At 35.4% G+C, this 21,492-nt stretch overlaps 1 protein-coding gene across 19 annotated transcripts in view; it reads left to right on the top strand.

The window, feature by feature from the left end:
- kaznb (kazrin, periplakin interacting protein b) overlaps positions 1–21,492 on the top strand; it is a 325,903-nt gene that overhangs the window by 240,622 nt on the left and 63,789 nt on the right. For 4 of the 19 annotated variants that reach the window (XM_009306042.4, XM_073916127.1, XM_073916129.1 and 1 more), the window contains exon 1: positions 9,518–9,608. The exons of the other annotated variants lie outside the window; for them this stretch is intronic. In XM_009306042.4, coding sequence (XP_009304317.1) covers positions 9,578–9,608 — 31 coding nt within the window. In that variant the 5' untranslated portion in view covers positions 9,518–9,577. Of the gene's footprint in view, positions 1–9,517; positions 9,609–21,492 lie in introns of those variants that run through there. 19 annotated transcript variants of the gene reach the window in all.

Raw genomic sequence — 21,492 nt, 5'->3', positions numbered from 1 at the left:
CTAATTATAAACGTGCTATACTGGATATCATTTTCATGTCTTGGCTGACATGAGAGTAGATGGTTGTTTTGGAACAGCAGTTATACATCAGTTTCCAGGGTTACCCTTAAATACAGCAGAAATACCTTAAAGTGCACTTTAATGTCAAAATGACATTAAAAAAACACATCAAAAATGCAAATTGATTTGATGTCGACTGACTACCTTGGTGTCAAAAGGACATCACATTGACATCTAACATTGGTGCCAAACAATACATCAAAAATCAATTGCATTAAATTTTGTTTCCCCTCGCCATGTCTTTAAAATATGACCGTTTATTTTACCCCAGTATTTTCAGTGGAGTTTGTGCACTAGCCTGCTTCCACTGACAGCGCTAGCGGTTACACAGTCTTTCATCCCGTTTAACACTTGAACATCTAAATTAGTGCTTAAGTCTGTTTAACTTAATGTATTTTAATGACATTACAACATTGATGCTGTGAAAGGAACCTTATGAAATTGAAAATAGTCAAAGTAAGCTTCACCGGAAGTTTATCATTGTGCTTAGAGCTCATTTGCTATCATTTTGACATGCATTGCATGGTTTCCGCTGCATTCATTCTTCCATGGCGGGGCACCACACCAGAATTCATCCCAGCTTCTCATTCAAAACGTTCAGTCGTTGTTGTTTTTTTAAATAGCGAGTTATAATCACACCAAAAGGGATGAAAAGGTAAGTGAATTATAACCGCAAACTTTTCTGTAACCGTAGTAGTGCTGTGTGTTACTTGTTTAACCCTTTAAGGTGACATGCTGACTGACTGACTGACATGGCTGCCCAATGCGTTATGCTAGCAAACACGATGTAGCTTTCAGTTAAGATGAACACAGTTTCCATAATTATAATTTATAGATAAAGGTCTAGGGCTCTGCTCACAATCACTTTATCTTGCTGGAGTTTATGGCCGTTTCACTTTTCTTCAGGATGCATTAATGCTGCTCTGTACGTCTATTGGAGACATACATAAACATTACTAGCAAATGTAATAAATGTTGGAGACATACTTGTTACATAAACGCACTAAATCGCACTTCAGCAGCGTTTTTTTGAGAGCGCACAAGAAAATCTGCACTTGAGCAGTGTATATTTGAGGGCGTGCAAGATGTTTTGTGCATGAATCAAAGGCCTGCCACCACAGCTGGAAAAAATCCTAGAGAAAACACTGTATTGTAGAGTTACAAAATCCTGTGTAAATTTAGAATTTAGAAGCTTTCAGAAAAAAAAAATGATATTATAATAATTTTTGTGTCATTATTTTGGTGGTCAAAATGGCTTCAATGTCAAATCAATTTGTAATTTTCACGGTTTTTATGACATCCCTGGGATGTTTTGATCTTTTATCATTTTGTTTTTGGTATATCTAATTTTTATGGCCCATACTGTGTGATATGATGAGGATGAAGAATGACTATCTCTATTTCAGTTTATTGAAATCTAAATAGAAATAAAAAGTGTATGTTTTTACTGTAGGGGGTGGCATGGTGACTCAGTGGTTAGCACTGTCACCTCACAGCAAGAAGGATTTTGTCTCGGCTGAGCCAGTTGGCATTTCTCTGTGGAGTTTGAATGTTCTCGCAGTGTTTGTGTGGGTTTCCTCCAGGTGCTTTGGTTTCCACCATAGTCCAAACACATGCACTATAGATTAATTGAATAAACTAAAAGCTGTTAAAATGTATGCTGGAATAAAAAACCTATGCATCAGCTGTTAAAACTTATGCTGGAAAAGTTGTCGGTTCATACCGCTGTGGTGACTTCTGAAATAGAGACTAAGCCGCAGGAAAATGAATGAATGGATGTTTTCACTATAAAAAGACAGAGAAAATTCTAAATGGCATCAATTCAAAAACAAGTCCTGACACTGGTCAAGAATGAATTTTTTTCAAATGAAGTGCAGCTTGTGTATCTGACTGTGCAACATACACTAAAATACATATAAAAAATGATTATACTCTAAGCTCAAGCATGACGCTGTGTTGTTTTGCACTCATTTCCCGTAGGCCGCGAACATGCAGAACTCTTGTTATTCATCACAGCTCTGAAAGGCATATAAAACAGCCATTGTCCTGTAGATTTTCAGCTCTCTTATGTGATTGTAAAGAGCAAAGTGTCTGCAACTAAAGAAATGCACTTCTACAAATTGCGAGAGTCATCTTGCAAGAAAACAAAAAAGCTTTGTCTGATTCGCATAATGTCACCCGCTGCAGGGAGGCGTCATTATGAAGTGTATTGATCAAACTGGGAATTGAAGAGAATTTTCGAAGTCTTATTCTAGCCATCCCATTTTCCGCACATAATGACGCCTGTTACTCTCTATTGCCTTTCCTCCGGAGTGCTGTCCTCCTGAATCATAATCTTTATGTCTTTATCAAAGCCAGCATCACAAAGAAGCCAAACTACCCTCTTAGGATGATAGAGGGTCTTCATTTTAACCAGAACCAGGAATTATATTTGACTTCACTCAGGCTGATTGCGAACACGGCATGACAAATATCCAAGATGATCATTAGTATTGACTTTAATATATACAGTTGAAGTCAAAATTATGACCCCTGGGAATTTTATTTTTCAAATATTTCATAAATGTAATTTTTAACATGTTAAGTGAAAAATGTTATTTTTCACAGTGTATATTTTTCTTCTGGAGAAAGTCTTATTTGTATTATTTCGGCTACAATAAAAATAGTTTTATAATAATAACAATAATAAATCCTTAAATTTATGTAGCACTTTTCTGCACACCTGCATATTTTTAGCGACCTTAAGCAATGCTTTTAAATTATTATTTTTTTAAATAATTATTTTTTAGGGGTTTTTCACCTTAATTGATAGGACATTGGAGATATAGAGACAGGAAAGTGTAGGGAGCAGAGATAGGGGAAGGATCAGCAAAGGACCTCGAGACGGTAATCGAACTCGGGTCGCTGTAAGCACCTCGGTGCTATGTGACGACGCACTAACCACTAGGCTATTTGTGCCAACATGCTATTTAAATGTTATGCTGAAGAAACAATCTTTATACAATTTGAAGCGAGCTATGATATGGAGATGGTTAGGAGGCTATGATGGACAGAGGCCAGTGGGCAAACCACTACCCAACAATCCAACCATCTCATCCAAAAGATGGTGTTCATTGAACAGTATTGAGTCCCCATCAATGTACTGGGGAGTTTGGACCCACATAGACTGCAGGTTGAGCACTCTGCTGGTCCCACTAACAAAACTTCTGGCAGCAACCTAGTTTTCCCATGTGATCGCTCATCCAAATACTGACCGGGCGCAAGCTGAATACTAGTTTCTTCAAAAAAACAAATAAACATGTATATATATATATATATATATTGTTCTGTCTTGCCATGGTCATTTCTGCTGCAAGACTTTTTTTTTTTTTTTTTTTTGCTTTTTATTTCTGCTATATTTGTGTTTATTTCCTTTGTTCCCTTTTATTTCATTTTGCTCTGGTCATGTCTGAATTTTTCTGTTCTTTTCATTTTATTTGGATGTGTTCTGATGATTTTTTCTTTCTCTTGTTTTATTTTGTTTACTGATTTTTTTAGATCTTTTCTGCTCAAATCTATTCTGATTTGTCCTTTTCTCTGACATATTTTGTTCTGTTAACTAATTTACATTTTAATGCAGCTTCCATTCTTTGTTTTTCTCTCTTCTTTTCTATTATGACTTTCTTTGTTTATTTCTGTTTTTATTGTGTTCTGTGCATCTTTAATCAGTTTTTCTTTTCTTCTTTCTTTTTTTTTTTTTTTTTTTACAAAAAACACAGATAAGAGTTTATTCATTTCTGTTAAGCTCTTCATTTTTGTTTTTTTCTATGTTTAAGTTCGGTGAATTTTCATTTGTCCTCATTTCTGTTCTATAGTATACTACTTAATTTATATTAGATTACAGTCATTTCATTTCTGCTATATTCCATTTATATATTTTTTAGTTCTCTTCTAATCTGCTTAGTCTTGTAATTTTAGTTATTTCTATTCTATTTTATTTCGCTTTATTTTGGCTTATCCCTGATTTATCAAAGGTGCCACAGCGTACTGAACCACCAATTACTTTGGAATATGTTTTATGTAAAGGGTGCCCTTCCGGCCGCAACCCCCTACTGAGAGTCCACTGACTTGTGAACTTGTGTAATTTTGTTTATTTTCTCTTGTTATGTTCTGTTCTTTTGACTTTGGTTTCTGAAAGTTTTCTTTCTGACAGTGCTAACCTCAGAGCCATCCTGTCGCCAGTCATAATGTGTTACGTTTCTGATCTGCTTTATTTATTTCTATTTAGCTTTGCTCTGTTCTTCTTTCTGGTCTGTTCATTACAGTTCTTTAAATTCTGTTTGTACAGTGAAATTCCATTCTGTTTATGTTGCGTTTGTTTATTTTTCAATTTATTTCAATTATGTTTATTTTTCTATTTTATTTGAACAAACTTTGGTATAAATAGTTTTTGGACATAATAATGCTGTGTTGCTTGTCAGAAGTCAGAATTATTACCCCCTTAATTATAATTTTCCCTAATTTCTGTTTAATGGAAAGAATATTTTTAGATAGAAATAGAACCCATTTCTAAACTAAATGATGTTAATTACTCATTTCTAATAATTACTTCTTTTATCTTTGCCCTGATGATTATACATAATATTTTAACTAGATATTTTTCAAGATGCTAGTATTCAGTTTAAAGTCCAATTTAAAGGCTTAACTCTAGGCAAGTTAGGGTAAATCATTGTTTGTTCTCTAGACAATCGGAAAAAAAATATTGCTTAAGAGAGCTAATAATATTGACCTTAAAATGATTTTTTTTTTTATTGAAAATTGCTTTTGATTCTAGATGAAATAAAAGAAATAAGACTTTCTCCAAAAGAAACAATATTAAAAAAAATATTGTAAAAATTCCTTTGCTCAACCAGAATGATTAATCAACCATTACTTTCCATCATTTTCAGACAACTGGCGGATAATGTTACCTGCTTTCAATCAGTTGAACAGTTTTTGTATGTGTTATTTGACAGTAATGCTTCATCAGTATCATGATATTTTTTTGACACCCTCAATATACCCTGGCACTGTCGTCATTTTTTTTAGCATGGACTGTTTTATTCGGTCTTGTTCTTTCTCTTTCTCTGCTGATTTTATTATCTTTTTTCCTGTTTCTCTTCTATTCCCATGTGTTGTTCGTTTCACCCTGTGTGAAAAGCATTATTGATGTTGTGCTTGCTGTCAGTACTTCATTACTCCCAGCCGAGCCTTAAATTGTTTTGAAAGATAACGCTCGCTCTGCCAGGCAACTGTATCTATGCAGTCGAGAAATAAAAGGAAGCAGGCAGCCATATTAGAGCTGCTTTAATGTACTAAATTCATTATTTTCAGCCTCGTGTGCTCACTTGTGCAGCACAACAAGTCGAAAAATACACTCCGCGGGTGGACGAATGTCCATTTAATCCACATGCCAGAGGTCTCAAGCAGATATTAAGGCAAGACACTGCAGGTGAATAGGGTAAAAACTAATAGTTATATTAAGATACTTCCCTTAGTTGATTAACTATATTAAGAATTGCAACAACAAAAAATGCTAAATGCTATGTTTAAATATGCAAATGAGGCATTCTTTAATTTACAGTTTATTTATTGTTCAATTAAATTCAATTCATCTGTTTTATAGCGCTTTTACAATGTAAATTGTGTCAAAGCAGCTTCACATAGATGATTATAGTGAATTGAAACTGTCAGTTCAGTTTTCAGAGTTTAAGTTCAGTTCAGTTTAGTTCAGTGGGGTTTAACTTTCACTGCTGAGAGTTCAAACACTGAAGAGCTAATCCATCGATGTGCAGCTCTACAAGTCCCGATCTATGTAAGCCAGTGGTGACAGCGGCGAGGAAAAAACTTCACCAATTGGCGAAAGTTAAGAATAAATACCTTGAAAGAAATCGGGCTTAGTTGGGCACGACCATTTCTCCTATGGCCAAATGTCTTGTGCAGAGCTGCAGTCTAGGAACTGGAGGCTGGAGAACACTGGACACCAGCGAAAAATGGAAACATTGAATGTAGTCTTTCTTTTATTTGTTTGTTTATTTATTTATTTATTTATTGACATTTGAGTTGAAGATATTTAGAGTGAATTCTAGGAATATTTTTCTCACTCAGTAATTCAGAAAACAAACAGTGAACAATATATACATGCTATATTTTTTCATGTGTAGTTTAATCAAGATTTACAGTCACAAAAAAAAAAAAAGGGTTTCCCCACTGGGCTTAACCACACACATTTTCTTCAACACTCTATGTTTCTGTAAAACATTGAAATTCTTAGGGCTCTATTTTAATGATTTAGGATCAAAAAAACATTAGCAGCATGTCCAAATCTACCTTTTCTATTTTAAGGAAAGAAAAATATGCATTGCTTTCTGGCACATGGTCTAAACAGGTTGTGCTTATTCTCTTAATAAGGTATTGATGAGTTTTGAGCATGAAGTGCATTAAACCAATCATCTCACATTCCCTTTTAGAGTTAGTTGTACTGTGCCATGGTGCATTTGCTATTTACATGGCGGACTTGCAAGTGGAAAAATGGAAGGCTACAATAGCGAGACAACAGTCGACAACATCTGCAGTAAGGAAAAAAAGAACGAGCCTCCTACCATCAGCCTCTTTATGTTCTCTTTACTTTACTATTACTCTTTACTTTACTCCTTTACTTCCTTGGATAAGTAAACAGTGTTGTGTGCACTCCACCAAAGACATCCATTAGCCTACATATTTAATTTAGTTTGTTAATCGCAAAGATTTGTTTTAAAACTTTTTCTAACTTCAGTTCTAATTTTCAGCAAATGAATAAAGGAACAATAACAACGAAGTGTGGCAAAAAACTGAGTTATATCCAAACACACGTCTTATTCTTATTCAACAGGTCAACGAATCTAAGCTTGTTTTCATTAAAACAAATATAAATATGCATATAAATAATAATGATAATAATAATAATAATCACATTATACAAATGTAATGAATAGATGTCATAAATAAACGAAGAAGGCATGGAGGCAGTGGTTTTTATATTTATGTAGAAAATAATTTTCATATGTAAAGATATCTGTGTATTGCTGTATGTATTAAGCGATGTGTAAGCGCATAGGTGCATAACTAATGCACTCTGCACTGAACTTTAGACAGGCTTTTAGTTGGTCAATGGCACAGTCTATTTCAGTTCCTCAAAATAGCAGCGTGCCAACAATGGACCTTAACACAATTCCTTTTTAGCCCAGTACATCCATGAGTCCACACAGTGGCACAAATGAATTTGCTATTTACACAATGTCGCAGAAAAAAATAAAAATTAGGGTTGCGCTCTACTGAAAATAGCAACAAATCGCGTCAAACACATCTTGCGCCTTATTGCGCTGGCTGTATGATAGGGCCCTTAGTGTGCTTCACACAGGTGAGTGGGCTTGACAAATCACCTGTAGGACCTTAAAAATTAATTATACTTGTATTTACAGTATATACTGCTACGCTCTGATAATTTAAAGTGCTTTATTTATTCTCACTTCTAAGATGCTTTAAATTAAAGCATCTGCTAAATTAGTACATGTAAAAGGGAATTTGGGATGTTTTCTTTACATTAGACTATAGGGTATATGAGCAGCTAGTGTTTTTCCTCTACCTATAAACTTCCGATAAAAGGTTAATGTGACTGTTTTCAATGTCATATGGTTCCTTTTACAGCTTCGATGTTGTAATGTAATTAAAATATAATTCGTCAAATAGATTTAAGCATTCGTTTAGTTGTTAAAGCGTAAAATGTTGAAATGTAAGCCCCGTCTGTAGCAGCAGACAAGAGCAGAAACTCCACTGAAAATACTGTGGTAAAATAAATGTTCATATTTTAAAGACATGACGCAGAACAATGGATTTTAAAGCAGTGCTTCTTGTACATTACGAAGCCAACTTTATATCAATCAAGCAGTGAAGATCATTGATTTTTAAAGATAACAGACCTTAAATGCAGGGATTTTGTAATGCCATACAGTTCAATGGAATTTCTTGAACTTAGCTATTGAAAATTAAAAGTCCTTCTGCATATACCCTATTGAAAATTCAAAAACCGACAATACATGAAACAAACTTGCAGTGTCTCATCTTCAAGACAGTCACTCATTCATTACACAATGCTTCAGAGTATCACTTTGAGTCATTTTTTTTCATGAACCTTTAAGCAGCAGGCAGTCTGAACTCAGCACCAGCATAGTGGTCTTTAAGAGCGAGTGATAAAAGGAGAGATGAGTCAGTGTTGTGACCCTCAGAGCCCTCGAGTCGTCCTGTTCGGCTGAGACAGAAAGAGGGCCCCAATCTACCCGTGGCTCCATTAGCTCTGTGAGGAAGAGGACACTCATCCAGCCCTTTATCTGACAATACGTCTCACCGATTCCTGCATGCCTGCATTATGGGATGTGGAGGGAGAAGGATGGTGGGCTGAAGTGGACTTTTATAGTTCTAGAAAGAGGTTTGGGAAGGCAGGTGATGACTCATCTTAAAGGCAAAGTTTGGTTTAAAAAAAAAAAGGAAAATTTGGTAACAATCATTTGGTAAAGGGATAGTTCAGACAAAAAGTCTAGTCGCTAGATACAGCGGTGCTAATAATACTAATAATAAAATAAAATATAAAAATAATAAAAATAATAAATAATAATAAAAACTTTATAGCTAAAAGGAACAAAACTGTTAATGAAACAAACTAAACTAACCTGAAATGCACAACTAATTTACAATTAATATTGAATTAACAACTCATTTCAAAAGGCTTAACTATAATAACCCTGCGTTCATCTACTGTCCAATCAAAATACTGTAAAGGAAAAAGAGTAAACACTGAATAAAGTGACAGAACAATATTTCAGTGAACTCCACTTAACATTCCAGTACAGTGTGTCTTGTTTCCACCGTTAGATGGAGCTGCAGGGCCTCAGATTATACACACACACACACACACACACACACACCTGCCCCTCACCTGATCAGAGCAGCTGTTTGTCTCCTCCCACTAGCCAATGAATATACCTGCTCAAAAAAACAATGTCACTTCCTGTTTGAACTCTCTGCACTCTCTGCTTAAGGCCTGAAAGTGTTTGTGTGTGTGTGTGTGTATTTTGAAAATGTAAAAATCCAGTATGTTCCCTGTGTCTGTTGATTTTAGTGAATAGTATATATAGTTTGCTTAGTATTGAAATCATGATATCTAAGAGAAGTCCCCAAAAGGATAGTAAACCAAACATGTGTGTGAGTGTGTAGCGGAGAGCGAGAACAGGTAGAAGAGGTGTAGAGGGGGTGGGGAAGATCAGAAAACGCCCAAGAGAATCTCCCAGAACAGGCTCAGAGAGAGGACGGCAGCTCAAACTTGTTTATACTCCCTCGCCAGCTCCGCCCTAGTAACCTGTCAGGGAGGAGTGAACGTAGAGGTGTGTGTGAGGCAAGTTTATTTGAGTATTCCTGCTATGAGAAAAGGACAGTGAAGTCAGCCGGAGCCGGCGCTGTTAAGAGCATGAGATCTGAAAGGGAAGAGGGCAGACCAGGTGAGTGTTTGTGTATGGATGAGAGTTAAAGACAGACACTAGAGCCACAGTCCAACGCTGAATCACATTTAACCAGCTGACCAGGCCATGGACATCTGTTTGTGTTAGCATTGCGCAGTGGATTGTCACATGTGTGGGGGACACTTGTAGTGATATGGGGGACCTACTGTATATTAGAGATTGCGGATCTGGGTGTTTTGAAACTGCTGTGTGAGAAAGAAACTGTGACTTGAAAGGATGATATGATTTTGAGAAGGTTTAAAGTCTCACTTCACTATATTCAGTTGATATTTGATGAAGTCTAGTAGGCTGAAATATATTTTACAATATAAAATACAAAGACGGTATTTTAGATTTTGTCACTTATAGACTTAAGTTTAAGTTTGTTCACACTTGACTAGGATTGGATATCTTTTTTGCTGTTGTTTTGTTTTACACTGTAAAAATGGTTGGTTCCACACAATCAATTTGTGTTGGGAAAACATGAAGGAATTAAGATAACTTATTAATTTTTACAAATTTAAGTGGATTGAACATAAAACAATTAAGTTGTTTAAAAAAAACTTAAGATGTGTGTTGTTTCAGTTTTCAATAAGTAGTTTGAACAAACAGCAAATGTAATTTTTTTCTGTGTACAATGCTTGTGTCAAATTGATACGTTTGGTGCCCTAACCAATAATTTAGCCACCAATAATTTAATAATAGGCCCACAAAATAATGTTGAATGACACTAAAAGATAGCTTTTTGTTTTAAAAAATAAATATAAAATTGAATATAATAAAAATAAAGTCGAAAAATGACTTTTGCCGCTTGATCAAACTAATTCTTTAAAATGAGTTGAAACAACAATTATTTTGTGTATTTTTTTTTTTTGGACAACTTAATTGTTTTATGTTCAGTCCACTTAAATTTGTAAAAACGATAAAATTAGCTTAATCGATTTGTATTGGTACAACATAAAGTAATTGTGTGGAATCCAGTATTTTGTACAGTGTAATGCATAAATTGAAAAATATTTTAACAGTTCAAAGTATATGTTAGTACAAACCACAAAAAAATCATAAATTCACAATAAAGCCTAAGTTGTCTAATCCAACTTCAATAATTTACCTTTAAATAACAGTTACAGTATAATAGCAGCACCGTTGTCACTATATTGTTTTATTGTCTGATACAAACCACATTCAAATTTCAGCTTTTTTAGCAAAATATGATCGTATTTGTTCATTTAAATGTTTTAAATGATAATATACACAATGCATAATATTAAAAGGTTACATTTTAAATTTATATAATAGTTATAATGTTGCTGTTGTAACTTGTACCTTTTTGTAATTAACTTTGTAAGACTATGATTACATGAATTAGTGGTTTCTGCACTTTTTCATCAAAGTTATGATGGAGAAAAACATCTTTGTATTTGTTTAAAGTACAGTAACTGATATCCATTGATGCCCTCACTGCACTTGTCAAATCATCAGTGTTGCCAAGTCCATGGTTATTCTGCGGATCTGAACTACTTTTTCACTTTAGCCATGTTTGTTTTTTTACCTTGGGTTCAACCAATTTCAGTTAAATAGGACCACTAAACCCAGAGGGACCTGCTTCCTAAACGTGACTGGACTACTTATGGGTTTTTTTTGAATAGCCGTTGGGCAGGTTTTGTTACTCAGACCTGGCAACCCCATTTGCTCAGATTTCTATTGAAGCTTCTCAGTTTCACCAGCAAAATTATGGTCAGTGTGACCATGGCTTTACTGTCAGAGTACATGAATTTAAAAAAGTTTTAAAATAAATGACGCATGTCCAATACTGTTATTTTAACCTTTAGTACTGTGATGGATGACCAACTTTTAGACTATTTGATGAGTCAAGCACATACAAAGCATGTAGTTGTCTTTAATTTCATGCTATCATGAGTAATACTATGATTTGCCATGTGTGACGTGTAGCTTTTACCCAGTAATCAGCTGTAATTATGTTAGTGACACATGTGTTGTTTGTGTGAGCATATGACATGATCATAAAGTTGCTAAAACTATTCAAATGGTCAGATAAACACTAAAATGAAGATAAAAATGTGTTTTTAACGTGTATATTTTAATAATTTGCATTTACTATTTCACTTAAATAAGATCCACAATCAGTCACAATGAAGACTAAGTATTTGGGTGATATTTGTTGTAAAAACAGTAATTTAGATGTTAAAATTGAAAGAAAAACATTAATTGTTTTTTATTCTTCATTGATTAACTTTTCAATAAATACACACACACACATTTTTTGGTGTTACCAAATTCACCTAATTAGACCCATAATATGTCACATTAAATATTAAGATTAACCATGTTGTATAAACAGTATAAATGTTGCCTGTTTGTGTATATTTATTATGTTATATTAATAATATATATTATATACTATTTTTTTTTCTTATAATTAACATATTTGTCTTATATTTTAAACCTGAAGACATTGCATGGTCATTTCCCAAGCTTGTCGTAATCTCCAGTTTCAGTCCGGTGTGACATTTGAAACTCTTCACAGCCCTGTCTCATTGGTTAACTCACAAAACCATTAAAGCTGATCCCGAATCAGCCCTTGTTTGAACGTCTATAGTGGCTGGTAATAATCCCTGAGTCTTCTCCACACCCCACTAAATCAACACTGTGAGACTGATCTTTACACTCCTCATTCAAAGTCTAACAACAGCCCGAGCAGCACCTTATGGATCATATTTAGACACTTGAATCGCTGCCAGCGGCAAAACAGCAGGAATGTGAATCACGCGTACAGTTGCTTACTTGACGTTACACTGTCTCGTAGCATACATATGGCAAATTCACCCTTGTGCAGATAATTATATATGTGATTAAGCTGTGTGATGAAGTCAGTTTTCCTCAGAAGTTGATTAGCTGTGTACTTTTGAATGCTTGGTTTTATGTAAATATACTTCCTTCAGTGTAAGTGTTTGATGGTGAAGGTATGACAGTGCAGCTTGTGCGTCTGTAGTATTGGATTTGACTGAATTGACTGAACGTTGTTATAGCGTTGTTTCTTTAACCTTGCCTCGGGACACTTCCAGCTCTGCTCTTTCAGATCAGCTAACATTAGACAAGTGCACTGCTGCTGGTTTGTTGTCAAGAAGTGTTTTAAAGCTGCCGGTGTTCTTTAGTGTTGTACTTGTGGATGTTTTTTTTTTTGTCTTGGGTATGGCAGTGTATATAAAATGTGACTGGCAGTGTTCTGTGCGTTTATTTGCACTGAAATGATCCTGTCTTCATAAAATTGACAACATACGAATTGCAAAACATCACCTCATGAAAATAGTTTTTGTGAAAACATGTACATTAGAGCTGCACGATTTTTTACCTAAAATAAGGATCATGGTTTTCTCACGACTCTGTAGATATAAAATAAAGGTTTATATGAGAAGGCTATTATTATTGTTAGTCTCAAACATGTGGTGAACCAGCAGTTGGGTTTGTGTAGCTGTACTGTTGGTTAAAATGCTAAATTTTGTATAGACTTGGAATGGTGGACTTGAACAGACTTTAGATTTGTCCTGGTCATTAATGCTGATGATAATTCTGATGTTGAATTATTGTGTTTGAGACGAATGCCTACAATCTGTCATTTTATGCTTAAAATCTGTCACTGACGTGATATTTTATCATTGATTTTACTCTGTGCCACAAACTGAATGCTATTTACAGCTTTTATAACCTGTTATTCACAGCCTATGCAGGTTCTGTTCACTAAAGTAGACTTCATTCAAAGGCGCGCGCGCCCGTCCTCTCTGTGGTAACAGTTGGCGGTCAGCTCACGTCACGTTGTGATTTTGTGGTCACAAATACATCATTACATGAAGACAGAAATTACATTTTTGGGGTGAATTATATCGTATAAATGCAGCATGTGACTCTTTCAACACCATTTGGTGGTGTTCATGTTGCTGAACAACGTATATAAAACAATGTAAAGACTTGTTCGGCCACCATTGCTTCTCTCCTGAAATTGAAGAGATGATTGACAGAATCGTAGAAATGCTGAATTAAGATCGTCTAGGGCATCGAATCGAGATTGCAATCTTTTTACGATTAATAGTGCAGCTCTAATGCACATTTGTATAATTCACAATTCATATTGTATGAATTTCTATGAAATCAGCACCTCAAAAATTTGTCTTTTATAAAAATCATACATATTCATACAATTCACGTTCTATAAATTCATTCATATTAACACCTTGTTAATGTTGTTTTTCAAAAGTATATACTGTATTTTTTCAATTTATGTATGAATTCATACAAAATACACCTAAAAAAGAAACATACAATTTGTACACATAAAAAATTTGTCTCCTCGTAAAATACTTTGTTTTTCAAAAAGTTATATGTTCATTAAGGCCCAATTCCAATTCTATTTTTTGTACCCCTTCCCCTTTCCCTTGACAGTTGAAACAGAGTGTGAATGGGAAGGGCTTCAAATTTACCCCTAAAAAATGGGACAGCACTACAACACTTGCACACGGCCTCCTACATGTTCGCAATATCTTGCTTCATATGAGATTGTCGATCGCAACTGCTGTTGTTATTCCAGTTGTATTATCTATTGGTATTTATCTTTAGGAAATCACTAAAGGCATATATCATGTTATTACAATGATAAAATGTGGAAATAAGATCATAACGGTACTGTGCATTTACACCATGGCCATATTCATCAATGTAAACACACAAAAACATACATTAACATTATAGCAGACACTGTAAAAAGCTCATTCACTGGACTTTTCTGACAGGGTATTCGAGTGTCATCGAGGGACAGAGTGTTGCTGGATTATTGTACAGTAGTTACAAGTATGGATTATAGATGAGGAAATTTAGCGGTGTTTGTTTTAGCATTTTGTTTTTTAAAAGCATGACGGTGAAACATGAATGCCGTTATGACTGTATTAAAACATATGTTTGTTTGTTGTAAAAATTTGTAATATCGACAAAAAAATACTAATTTGTGCATCTCCTTACTTCCGTGTGTAGCCATGCTGTCACTGTAGATGGAGTAAGTATTCTGGGGAATTTTTTAGTTAGATATATTTTTCATCTATCTAGTCCTTCCGCTTAACCCTTTGCCTTCAAGCTAAAGAGATTTGGGACACCAATTCTGGTATAGGGAAGGGCTGAGTGGTAGAAAAAATTTTGGGTTCCAGACAATCAATTTGTGTTGGGACAACATGAAGAAAGTACGTTAACTCAATTCAAGAGTTCACACTTTGCTGATGGTTGATTTATAAAGAGTGTTTGGCATGCTCATAAGATTCTTGAGATCTCTGTTCTGTTGCAGGGTGAGAGGGGAGTTTGAGCTCAGGTAGATCTCGAAACTCCCCTGCTGTAGTGGCTAATGAACAGATAGTGATTGGTCTTAGGAGATAACTATTTACTAGGAACATGTCTATGTTGCTGATTTAGATTAGTCAATTAACTTAAGTTGCATGTTTTTGGATGGTGGGAGGACACCAGGGGACCTTTGGGAAACCCATGTGAGCATGGAGAGAATGTGTAAACTCACAGAAATGTCAGCTGGCTTGGTAAGGACTAGAACCAGTGACATTCTTGTTGTGAGGCAACAGTGCTAACCATTGGGTCACCGTGCCACCCATCTAAGAAAAGTAGAGGAGTTGGGGTGGAAGGGGGGATTCTTCAAAATGAAGATGCTTGTGGTGTGGAACTTAGAGTATTTATAGTAAATTAGGAATCGTCTGATTGGTAAATCATGAATTGGCTAATACTGGACCAGCTGTGATTAATCATAAGCTCGAAATTAGTTTATAAATAAACTTCACTTAATTTTACAAATGTGAATGGATTAAACATAAAGCAATTAAGTTACTCCTCTCATTCAAAAAACTCAGTTATTGTGTTGTTTCAGCTCATTTTAAATAAGTAGTTTGAACAAACATTATTTTTAAGTGTATCTAATGAATAAATATATATTTTATTGCTACAGTATATAAAATATGCCAAGAAAAAAACAATAATGTAATTAAATTTTGTTTATTCAGTTTAGCACTGATTTTTAAGCACCTCACGTTTTGACCCTGAAATACATCCGGGTGTATGTTTAATTCATCATATACAGGCGGGCACACAGGTGGACCTGCCAGCGTCTGCATGTGTGTTTATAGTCCACTGGTATACTGTGAGACTGTTGTGCCACGGGAGCCAACGGGGCTTGGCATCACCTCAGCTGCTCACTGATCTACTCTGTGCCAGTGGTTACGCTCCAAATAGACGCAGATAATGAGTTTGACCCTTCAAGCTCCTGCGGCCAGATGGTTCTGTCAAAGCTCTGCCCTTCTTTTCCACCCCAAAGTACAAACTACAAGTTCACCCTACAGCTCACGGACGAGCCTAATGCTGCCAGAGACCTGTGTGTGTGGAGCACGCTGACACACACTACAATACAACGCCCTACGGCACCTCAGCCAAGTCCACAGGGGTTTACAGTCAGACACTTCACTTAAAGGGAACACGTTATGCACCTTTTCAGAAGAATTAAAGTGAACTCTGGTGTCTTCAGAATGCTTCTGTGTTGTTTCAGCTACAAAATACACTATAGATAATTTAAGTTTGTCAAATTTGCACCTATATGGGTGTGAGCAAAAACATGCTGAGTTTGTGTGCGTTCCTTTAGATGTAAATGAGCTGCTGTTTTTCAGAATAGCGTGGAACCTTTACAAAAGTGAAAAAACAAAAGAAAAACTGAAATACAATATAATGGGGGGCAGGAGTTTGTCACACTTGGTCTAATGTATTGGGCGTGGTCAAGATACTTAACCACGGCCCGCTAACTGTTCATTTTGACATCGCTAAGAAGACAACAAACAAATGGTGAGGAGGAGGTGTTTGTTAGGCCTCTCCTGTTAGCTTAACTCTCCTGAAACCCTTTTCCCGATCTTTCTGAATTTAATGCCTACTTTACTACATCCAATCAGCTCCCGGTAGAAAAAACAAGCCACGCCCACTGTTTTCTCATTTAGTATTCCATTTCTCTAGAAACTACTTCACAAAACAAAACAAAAAAACAGTTTGAGCTTCTGGTTCGTGCAGACTTTTAAACCTCACATTTTCAATCGAGAGTCAGAAAATGATGTAGAAGAAAAGGTTTACAACTTCTAGACTGAACCAGAACATTTCAGAATGGTTAGTGGATGAATTTATGCAGTTGTTGTGTAGTAAATTTGATTCATCTCATTGGCTAGCCTGTTTCTGCTCAGTTCTGATGTGCTAGCCTTACATGTAGCCACAAATGAACATCACACTATTAGTACAGTTCACTTATCTTCACAGAAAATAAGTCAAATACAGACTACAGTGCGCTTAACCTTGCCCTAACCTCACGGCTCAGGTGAATATACAGTCTGAAACAATGCTAGCTTTAGCCACACAGCTGTAAAGCATGTTATCAAGCACATTCAGAAAGGAATTTATTCTCAAGAAACATTCTCAAAATATGAAGTGACTTGCTTGTTCTGGATATGAAGTTAGAGCATGAAATATTGTGGTATTGACTTCTTCAGAAATACACTGAACCTTGAATATTTGAATCCCTAAGACATCCTCTGTCAAGCAATTCATAATGAAATCGCAAAAAAAAAAGAAAAAAAAAGAAAAAAAAAAGTAGTTTGTATGGGCTTTAAGAGTGCTAATGTTTATCCCCTTCCCACATCACTATATATGTAGGAAGCTAAATCTATAGCAACTATTTACATTCAGGAAAAGGCTCACTAAATCAAAGTTATTGGGTTGTCCTTTTTCACTTTTTTGGGATTGGTAGATGCACCAGGGGCATGATTATAGCACTTAAACACTGAAAAAGTCCCCTTTAAGTGTTTGTGTTGTGTAACAGAGCAAATGATACATCCTGAACTAAACTGTGCTGTCGGAGAGACAAGTGTCCAACAGGATTTGCTGCTGCCAAGCTAAATGACAGAACAAAGTGCTTTGATTCCGGTATCAGAGGAAAGCATATGCTTGAGTAGGAGGTGAACAAAAACAACAAAGTAACCGAGTTTTGAATATTTGAAATTATTACTTCAACGTGACAGGCAGGCCATGTTTTCAAACATGTCATTTAAATGTGCGCAGGCACAGGGAAATATACTATCTGGCTGACATCAGAACGTTCGGGGGAAAAAAAATGTACAGCAAAGATGAAAAAGGATGTTATAGTAAACTGTTTTTGTCTTTATTTTTAATTAATATTAATAGATTTTGCTAATTTTTTACATTTGTTTATATTCATCCGTTCATTTTCTTGTTGACTTAGTCCCTTTATTAACCTGGGGTTGCCACAGCGGCTTGAACTGCCAACTTATCCAGCATATGTTTTACACAGCGGATTCTCTTCCAACTGTTACCCATCACTGGGAAACATCCATACACACTCATTCACACACATACACACACATACACTACGGTCAATTTAGCTTACCCAATTCACCTGTACCGCATGTCTTTGAACTGTAGAGGAAACCGGAGCACCCTGAGGAAACTTGGGAAATCACAGGGAGAACATGCAAACTCCACACAGACTTAGCCAGGGCTGGAACAAGCGACCTTCTTGCTTCATTAAAAGTGATAAACAATTTGTTAGCAAATAATTAAAAAAAAAAGACTTTGTGTTGTTGAATCATTTACATTTTTTCAATATCATTTTTTTTATTTCATTAATTACATTTAAAATGCCTTGTGTATTTTATTTAAAGATAATAATTAAATGTTCATATTGTTTTTTTTATTCATAATTGAAGTTCATGATGAGTTCCAAAAGAAGCTAGTAGAGTGTTTTAGAATGTTGAGTGTTTTTAAGTGTGTGAGTATTTTGGCTGTGCAGGCACTCGGTGTCCATCCACTGGCATGGCCTAATCTGTCTTTAATGGAAGTGTGAATCAATTACCACTATCTCTAGTTGGCAAGAGCAGATTCAACTTGCTTGCAATTTAAAATCAGAGCAATTAATTCAGGCCAGCTGTTCCCCTCAGATATCCTCACACTAGAGGACTAGAAACACACACAAGCCCTTCTCACTCTCTGCCATCATATATGCAACATTTAATACCATCAGCGTAGATTCCACACAATGCATGTGCTTCAAATCTTCATCGCAAAAGTATGAGGCAAAAATATATCTGCTTTATTTTCCAAAACAGGAAACATAAGCTTCTCAAAAAATCTACTTGTAACATACAACAATCACAGCTATATTTTAGAGCTGTACAAAATGTAAATATGCTTATACAATATTTTTAGAATACTTCTTATTCTATTATACAGTTGAAGTCAAAATGATTAGTCCTCCTTTGATTTTGTTTTCTTTTTAAATATTTCCCAAATGATTGACAGAGCAAGGGATTTTTCACAATATTTCCGATAATATTTTTTCTTCTTGAGAAAGTCATATTTGTTTTATTTTGGCTACAATAAAAGCAGTTTACTACTTTAATACTTTTTGTTTCACCATCGTTATACAATGACTTGCCTAATTACACTAAAGCCCTGGTCAGATTAAACAAATTTGTCATGATTTCGACACAGTTTCCTTGATGTAGGGTGTCGTGGGGATTCATACAGGACAAAAGGGTGTCGTGACATAAGATTCAATCATTTCTTCTTGTGTAATTTGCCATAGTTCACAACAACTAATACCATGCCTACGATCTCTCACAACAACATCGCAGAAAGTCTAACATGTTTAATTTTTGTCTTGTTCTTCAAGACGAGTTCCTTTACATGGTTGACACTGTGCAATAGGAGCACATCATTTCTTAGGTATTTCAGAGGGTGCAGCTATTAATGCACTGATCAGGTAATCAAATAATAGGCTGCATATTTATTTATGGGTGGGTCACAGGTGGAAAAGATCAATCATTGGTTATGAAAACCTTAACTACCTTTTCTAAAATTTTAAGGTGTTTTAAGAAATTGTATCTGATAGACTGGCACAAATATGCAGACATCTCCATTCTTACAATGAGTTTCTGGCTGCGTCCGAAACCGCCTACTACTCAGTAGGTACTGCATTTGAATTTAAACGTACTACTCCGCCGTTAGAAAAGTACGTTCTATACAGTATGAATGTGAAAAGTATTAATAGAATTTGGATGTACTATATCCACCATCTTGTCATGGTCACATGACCTACCTGCATCAGTTGTGTCGCTTCACTTTCATTCATGAATTCTCTCGTGGGGCATTATGGAATGGCGCAGCGTGCATGGGATGCGCACTCCAGAATCTCGGTGGAAGTAGTAAGTCATCCGGGTACTTCTCGCAAACGGTTTTTCAAATTCTATGAATTCGAACATACTACTCGGCTCGCATACTGATTTTAGCATACTGTATAGTGTAGAAGTATGCGGTTTCAGACGCAGCCTCTGAGTTTTCTCAGTCATCCTTCCAACAGAGTTTGTTCTTCCGAGGTAATCTGGGAACATGTTCTGTGCTGCGAATACATTGCAAAAGCATTTCCTGCTTATTAAAATATGTCATTAATAGTAAAAGCAGTTTATTATAGGCTTCTCTGAAACTTTGAATATTTTACTTTAACTTTATTTAGGCTAGATTATTATGTTATTACCAACAATTTCATGGCAATACATGTTTCAGCGCTTATAACAGACTTGTTTTGAAGCACTTCACCTCAAATTTTATTTGTTAATCTTGTTTACAGATAACTGACCAACAAAAGATACATTAAATTTAAAGTACAAATTATAGCAAACAAAATTCCTTTTAAAAGATATTCTTTCCAAGAAAAATATACAAATTATCCTCCGCTACTCAACTGTATGGGTGGATGATTCGCTCTGAGGGAAATAAGGATTTAATTATTGTATCACAAATTTCAGTTATATTTGCTATATTTGAATATGTCATTATTTTAAAGATTATGTCTTGAGCATCTGTTTTTCCTTGCTGCTGCTTTTGTGCTTTCATTTTCTCCTCTTCACTTGCGGCAAATTCAGGCGAGGGAGTGTTTAATAAAAAACATGGCAGGAAAGGATACATTTACTGTAGATTTCAAAGAAAATATCTTAATATTAAAAAGGAATCATAAGTTTGATCGTATCCATGTCGTAACGAATGCCCTTAAATATTGTAGTTGTCTGCAAGTATCAGTGTTTATTCATTCATTCATTCATTCATTCATTTTCTTTTCGGATTAGTCCTTTTATTAATCCGGGGTCGCCACAGCGGAATGAACCGCCAACTTATCCAGCAAGTTTTTTCACGCAGCGTATGCCCTTCCAGCTGCAACCCATCTCGGGGAAGGCATTAGTGTTTACTGAGCTTGTAATAAGATTTCGAAAAAAAATTGCAAATGAGATAAGAGATGTTGTTATAGCAACCCTTGTGACCGCTTTGGGAAATAACGCTCGTGGTAGACGTCACGGGATGACTGATCGTGAAGGAACATGTAGTGTGGAACATTTGTTACCAACAATAGGTTAAGATTTTTAAAAAATCACATAATCTGACAGTGACTTTCGTAACCACCAATAAAAATCGTTTGATCTGGTGGGGTTTAAAGCCTTCAATTTGAACTTTAAGCTGAATACTAGTGACTTGAAAAAAATATCTAGTAAAATATGATGTACTGTCATCATGGCAAAAATAAAAGAATTTAGTTATTAGAGTTATTAAAACTCTTAAATTATTATTAGAAATAATAATTCAGGTCAATAACTCAGAAGGGGTTCAGCTGTATATTATATAATGGATAATTTACTGTAGATTTCCGTCCACTAGGTGTATCAAAATTAATTGTTTCTTCGGTGCACCGCGATGCAGACGCGGACAATTCGGTATCGATTCAGTA

The sequence above is a fragment of the Danio rerio genome, chromosome 11, assembly GCF_049306965.1.
Source record: "Danio rerio strain Tuebingen ecotype United States chromosome 11, GRCz12tu, whole genome shotgun sequence".
In the NCBI taxonomy this organism is placed as follows: Eukaryota; Metazoa; Chordata; class Actinopteri; order Cypriniformes; family Danionidae; genus Danio; species Danio rerio.
Note: the sequence above shows the minus strand (reverse complement) of the source record. Positions and strands in the feature narration are given on the sequence as shown.